The sequence below is a fragment of the Chrysochloris asiatica genome, unplaced genomic scaffold (assembly GCF_000296735.1).
Source record: "Chrysochloris asiatica unplaced genomic scaffold, ChrAsi1.0 scaffold00291, whole genome shotgun sequence".
NCBI lineage: Eukaryota > Metazoa > Chordata > Mammalia > Afrosoricida > Chrysochloridae > Chrysochloris > Chrysochloris asiatica.
In genome coordinates this window covers 692,535-698,940 of record NW_006408809.1, presented here as the reverse complement: position 1 = coordinate 698,940, position 6,406 = coordinate 692,535, and the positions used below count along the sequence as shown (strand labels likewise).

Below are 6,406 nucleotides of genomic sequence, written 5' to 3'. Positions count from 1 at the left end.
TATTGTAAATAGTGCTGCTATGAACATTGGTGTGCTCGACCGTTTATTTTTGATAAGGTGACTTTTTGTTTGCCTTCCATCTTCTTTTGATGTTTTCTGCATCGTTCAGTGTTTTGCCCGTAGAATCCTTCAATATTGCAAGTTGAGGCTTTAATTTTTTTCTTCGGTTCTTCTTCCAGCTCAAGATACACTATGTGTGTTCTTCCCTTTTGGTGTTCTAGCTCCAGTTCTTTTCACATTTCATTGTAACACTGGAGTTAGTCTTCTTTAGCTGCTCTTTGAAATATTCCATTCAGCTCTTTTGCTTGCTGATTTCTTTCATTTGCTTTAGCTTCTCTATTCTGAAGACTAAGTTTCAGCATCTCTTCTGACATCTGTTTTGGTCTTTTCTTTCTTAAGTCTTCTCAATGACCTTTTGCTCTCTTCCTGTATGATGTTCTTGATGTCATCCCACAGCTCTTCTGGTCGTCTGTCAGTAGTGTCTAATGCATTAAATTGGTTCTTGAGATGGTTGCTCTCTTTTATAAATTTATATTTAGAATTAGCCAGCTGGACTCAGCTGCCAATTTTGTTGGCAACATCCTAAGTATCGTAATCAGGAGCCAGTTGAACATATGCCTTTTCTCCATCAGACCTGATTAAGGGGCTGACCTTGGCTATGTCAGTGTCATAGAGTTTCTTCACAGCCTGTTTGATCTGGTGCTTTGTTGGCCTTGACCTCCACAATGAACACAAGTGTGTTATCATCGTCAATCTTCTTCATGACTGACTCAGTAGTAGTCAGAGGTGGCCCAGCTTGTTTCTCCTGGGGGTGCTCTTCCTGAGGATATTTGGGCGTGCCATTGGAGCCTCTGAGTCTTGGGCCTGGAAGGTGGGTGACATGCAGATCTTCTTTTTTGTGTAGCTGTGGACACCTCTCAGCCTGCCTTTTGGCCTCAATGCCTTTGCTTTGGCTTTAGCTTTGGAAGGGGCAGGGGCTTCCTTCTTCTCTTTTGGCGCCATCTTTGTTAAAAGGCTTGAGATGGTCTCTTAATTCACATGCGATATGTTCAAGGTCATATTTTGTTAGTTATGAACTTGTTTTAATTTTCTTTTGCTTCATCCTGAACTTATATATGAGCAGTTGGTCTATTCCAGTCAATCCCTGGTCCTGTTTTGACTGATGATATTGAGGTTTTCCACTGTCTCTTCCCACAGATGTAGTCAGTTTGATTTCCTGTGTATTACATTTGGTGTATAAACAACTTTGATGTTGTTTTCAAAAGGTATTTGCAAGTCATTGGTCATGCAGAATTCTATCATGTGATCTCTTCTATCATTTCTATCACCAAGACCATATTTTCCAACTGCTGATCCTTCCTTTTTGTTTTCAACTTTGGTATTCCAAACATGTAACTGTCAATACATCATGATTATATCATTTATCAATTTAAATCTGAATAAGTTGGTAGAATTCTTCAATTTCATTATCATTGACTTTAGTGGTGGGTGTGTAAATATGAATAATGTATTAACTGGTCTTCCTTGTTGACATTATCCTGTAACAGACAGCATTGTTCTTCAAGATAAATCTTGAAATGGTTTTTGTATGATGGTGAGTACTGCACCATTGCTCTTGAATTTGCCTGGCATAGTAAACTGTATGACAGTCAGATTTCAAATGGCCAATACTTGTCCATTTCAGCTCATTAATGCTTAGCATATCCATCTTTTTTGCATTCCATTTCATTTTTGAAGCTTCCAACTTTCCTAGCTTTATTCTTTGTGCATTCCATGTTCCGACTACTTAGAGATGTTTGCAGCTATTTATTTTCATTTTGAATTGTGCCCCATCAACAAATGAAAGTCCTGAAAACTTTACTCCATTCATGTTATCATGGTCAACTCTATTTTGAGTAGACAGTTCTGCCCCAATCGCATTTTGATTGCCTTCCAATATGAGGGTCTCAACTTCTGGCACCAGAATATCTGGCAATGTTCTGGTGTCATTCATCATGTCTTTATCTTCTGGCACTATATTTAACAATGTCCCGTTGCTAGTCACAAGATTTTTATTGGCTTAACATTCAGAACTACATCACCTCTTCTCCTTCTTCCTAGTCTCATTTAGTCTGGAACCTCCAATGAAATCTGTCCACCATGGGTATCCCTGCTATTATTCAAAATACCAGTGGTGTAACTGGTATTTTGAATTGCAGCAACACCTAAACCACTATAGTATGTAAATTGATAGACAAGTGATGGATATTTGCAGTAGAAAACTTAAATTGAGGGAAAGTCCGTATAATAAGTGATTATCACCCTTAATCTTACTACCCAGAGAAAATACCTCTAGCAGTATTTAAGTGCATGTTCCTTGTTTTTCTCTCTTTCAGTACTACATAGATAAGAAGAAGCATGTTGTTGTGTGTCCCCAAGTAGATTCCAAATCATAGCGACTCTGTAGGAGCCATGCAGTCCCTGTATGTCCGAAGCAGAGCTGTCAAAACTAGTGCATTTGTTTAGGGTTTAGCTTTTTGTGACATGGTACATAGGCTGTTGTTATGAAGCCTGCTCCATTTGGAGACATGGTACATACGCTGTTTAGGGTTTAGCTTTTTGTGACATGGTACGTAGTCTGTTGTTATGACACCTGCTCCATTCTGTGATCGTGGCTATGCTGCCCCAATGAGTTTTGACAAATCCTCAAAATGGACTTTTATTATCTTCTGTGGTCATCTTTAGTATAACGTATTGAAGAAAGAACTCTGCTCTAGTTATCTGGTTTAAAATGAAGTATTTCTATTGATGTACTCTTTTTTAGCCAGTATGTTTTTGGTGGAGCTCTGGTAGCGTAGTGGTTACGAATTGGGCTGCGAACCTTAAGGTCAGTGGTTCAAAACTACCAGCCGCTCCGCGGGAGAAAGATGAGGCTTTCTACTCCCGTAAGGATTTACACCCTCGGAAACCCTGTACAGGGTCGCTATGGGTCGGAAACGACTCGAAGGCACTTAACAACAACAACATGTTTTTTGGTAAAGCTAATGGTGATTCTTTTCTTAGGATTGCAGCCAATTACAAATGAGACAATCAGAATTCCTGGTAGAGTCATCTTCAGTATATGCTTAAGAAATTTCCATTCTCCCCACCTTGCCCAGTTGCCAAACATACACGTAACAACTTTCTGATATGTGTTTCTAGGAGTATTTTTCTCCTTTTTGAATCTATTTTTTCAGTTCCTCTAAGGGGATCTAAGGAACTAATATCTGCCTTAAATTCTTTCTGAAGAAGATTCAGTGTAGTAAGTAATGCACCTACAAGCTTGTCCCTCTTGTTATTTTTTATTTAGGGAGAGCTGTCAGGAGAAACATTGATTATTTGCATTATACATCGTGGCGTGCTTGTACTCTTACCAATTTGCTTGCTTCTTCTGCATCAATGGCTAATTCTTTGTAAGAATTTAGATCATGAATGTTTGTGACCTCTATTTTTGTTTTGCTAAAGTACTGTAAAATATGCTTTCCAAGCATCACCATCTGTAGATGGGGAGATGGTTTATAGACTTATATTGAAAGATGCTTTGTCAGATAAAGTGATTGTCAGTATACAATTTAAAATGCATGTCAGACAAAAGCACTGATCTTGTGGGAAGTTTGAGACAAGAAGCATACTCATTTAATTGACACTAAAACCATGGATGGAAAATACAATACATTTTTGAGTATTCTAATGGTGGTACTTACTATTATTATCCAGTGGCAAACCCTGCAAATGGAAAATAAAACTTAAATCATGTGAACATGAATTTATTTGTAATAAAGCAAGGGCATTTGTGCCAGTTATAACTTGTCAAGTATTTATTCCTTTCACATCTTTTGCTTGGCAAGTGTATTCCCAGTGATTCATAACCTAGCCTAAAAACTTCAACAAAAAGATACTGTGTAGACAGCTGACCTCAGACACTCCTTGGACTCCTTAATCTTTCCTTGTTCTAACTACTTTCTCTCCTCCCCTCACCAGTATCTAAAGATGGGGGAGGTAACTGTGTGCATAGAGGGGCTAAAGAGCTTGATAAAATCAAGACTATTCTTGGCTTCTAGGAAAGAAAATGAACATTGCTCTTCCTTTTTGTTTCTCCTCTCTAGGTTGTCTTTCTATTCGGGCCACTCGTCATTCTCCATGTACTGCATGCTGTTCGTGGCGGTAAGTCCTTTGTTTCTACTCATGGTTGAGTATCTGCTGTGTGGATTGAATGTGTCCAGTATGCTTCCTCTCCAGTGTGAATAAACACTCTCACCGCCACTGCACATCTCAAGGAGCTGTAGTTGTTGTAGCTGTATTCAGTTGAGAGGAAGAATAAAAATCTGTGCCATGGTCAAAACCAGTGGCAATTGTCTGAAAGTATTTTTGTCCATTTAGAAGTAGCAAACAGTTAGGCATGTTGTACGGCAAGCTGCAAGTAGGGTCCCCTGTAGTACACTAGAGAGCGTTTACCTTTCAAGTTGCTTTTTTTCTGATAATGGTAGAGGCTAACTGATAACTCACAAATCTTGGTGCTAAGAACAGGTTGATGTATCTTGATTTGTGATATATTTTCTGAAGAGTCTCTGACATAAAAACGTTGTTGTTAAGTGCATTAAGTTGGTTCTGATTCATAGTCAGCCCTGTATAGGGTTTCTAGGGAGCGGCTGGTGAGTTTGAACCACCTACCTTGTGGCTCAAGCTGACCTCGTGGTCCAGTGTTTATCCCAAAGATCCACACCAGGACTCCAATGTAATCTGAAGTACTGGGTCAAGGGGACAGCTGTGGCGTGATAACCCTGCTCTTGTTCTTATCAGGACGTGGGCATCAAGTAGCGTGCCTTCTTCCCTCCGGGGATCTGCACTGCTGAGGAGTGGATTTGGATTCTTAGAAGGGAAAGTACCTACATGGCTCTGACTTGAGCAGGTTTTCTCTTCCTTCCACTTCTGGCACATTTCCCAGACTGCTTTCTCTAGTAATAAAATGAAGCTTGCATTACTTGTAAGGGTGCCAGTTGCTACTGCAGGAGCTTGTCGTCTATACAGTTGTCATTGCGAACCTGTAAACAGAATGGCAGTTGGTATTTGCCTCACAAAGAGTAGGCAGTGAAGAGTAAGAAGATTTGCACCCACATTTTACAAATTCAGTGAGATAAATATATCAGTTTCTTACCATATCTAATGGAAGACCAAGGCTTAGCACATGCACAAAGAGTCTTTAAAGGTTAGTATAGTTTCTGTTTATATATGGCGTTGTTATTAGGTGCATTCAAGATGGTTCTGACTCTCAGTGACAGAATAACACTCAGTATACAGAATGTAACACTTTCTCATCCTGCATCACATCACAATCATTGCTGGGTTTGATTTTAAGTTTTGTTCTATATTCATCTCCCACTCTACCTAGTCTTCTAATGTGATCCTTTTCAGAGCAGTTGGTAGTGGTAGCTGAGCACCATCGACTTCTGGTTTTCAGGGTCATGGAGCCTGATGTTCGTGTGTTCCATTAGTCCACTGAACAAAGTATTTCCACATGCCTTCAGATTTCTTCAGTCAATTTTGCCCTGGACAGGGAGAGACCAATAGTTGCACCTTAGGTAGCTGCTCACCAAAGTAGTATGTAGAACATTATCTTTGTGGATTTCAGTTGACCTTGATATATGCCAAGAATATGATCTTGATCCCCCAGGTCCAGTGATTCATTCCCTGAAGGTGTTTGTGTATGGCTGAGACGTTTTCATACCTTTACACCCTGTGTGCTGTACTGTATTCATGGATATACGAGTCCTACAAGCATAGGCAAATACATGTGCAAAAATCTCCTCTATCAAATTGATATATATACTTGTGGATATGGTCCCACTCTCTTTCTTACCTGCCTTTCTTTGCATCCATTTGTAGATTATTGTTATTGCAAGATTATGTATATAATGGTATTTAACCTCAGTTGCCTTTAAGTCTTGTCTTCCTTTGCCTGCATCATTTTTTTGCTAACCTCACTCTTATTGTATATTACTTTCCCCTTTCCCTTCCCCCAAGTTAATATGTGTGCACTCTCTACCCTCCCTCCCCTTTCTGTCCCTGATAACTATCAAAGAATAGTTCTTTCTGTGTGAAAACCTTTTATTCACTTTTTAAAATAATGGTCTCATGAAATAGTTTTCCTTTTATGATGGACTTATTTCACTAATAATATTATCCTCTCAGTTAATCTGTGTTATGAGGTGTTTCACAAATCCTTTGTTACTCTTTATTATTATGTAGTGCAGTTTCCACTGTGTGTATGTAACATAGTTTTGTGGGTTTTTAAAAATCTTTTTATCCATTCTTCTGTTGCCCTTCAATCTTGATTTGATGTTTTCTGTGTCAGTGTTTTCCCCATAGAATCCTTCAGTATCACAATTCA

General features: G+C 39.1%; 1 protein-coding gene and 1 pseudogene across 2 annotated transcripts in view; one reads left to right on the top strand and one right to left on the bottom strand.

The window, feature by feature from the left end:
* Nucleotides 1-1,002, bottom strand: part of LOC102832464 — a 7,307-nt pseudogene extending 6,305 nt beyond the window's left edge.
* Nucleotides 1-6,406, top strand: part of PPAP2A (phosphatidic acid phosphatase type 2A) — a 165,644-nt gene that overhangs the window by 122,706 nt on the left and 36,532 nt on the right. For both annotated transcript variants that reach the window (XM_006874639.1, XM_006874640.1), the window contains exon 4: nucleotides 4,125-4,182. In XM_006874639.1, coding sequence (XP_006874701.1) covers nucleotides 4,125-4,182 — 58 coding nt within the window. The remainder of the gene's footprint in view (nucleotides 1-4,124; nucleotides 4,183-6,406) is intronic.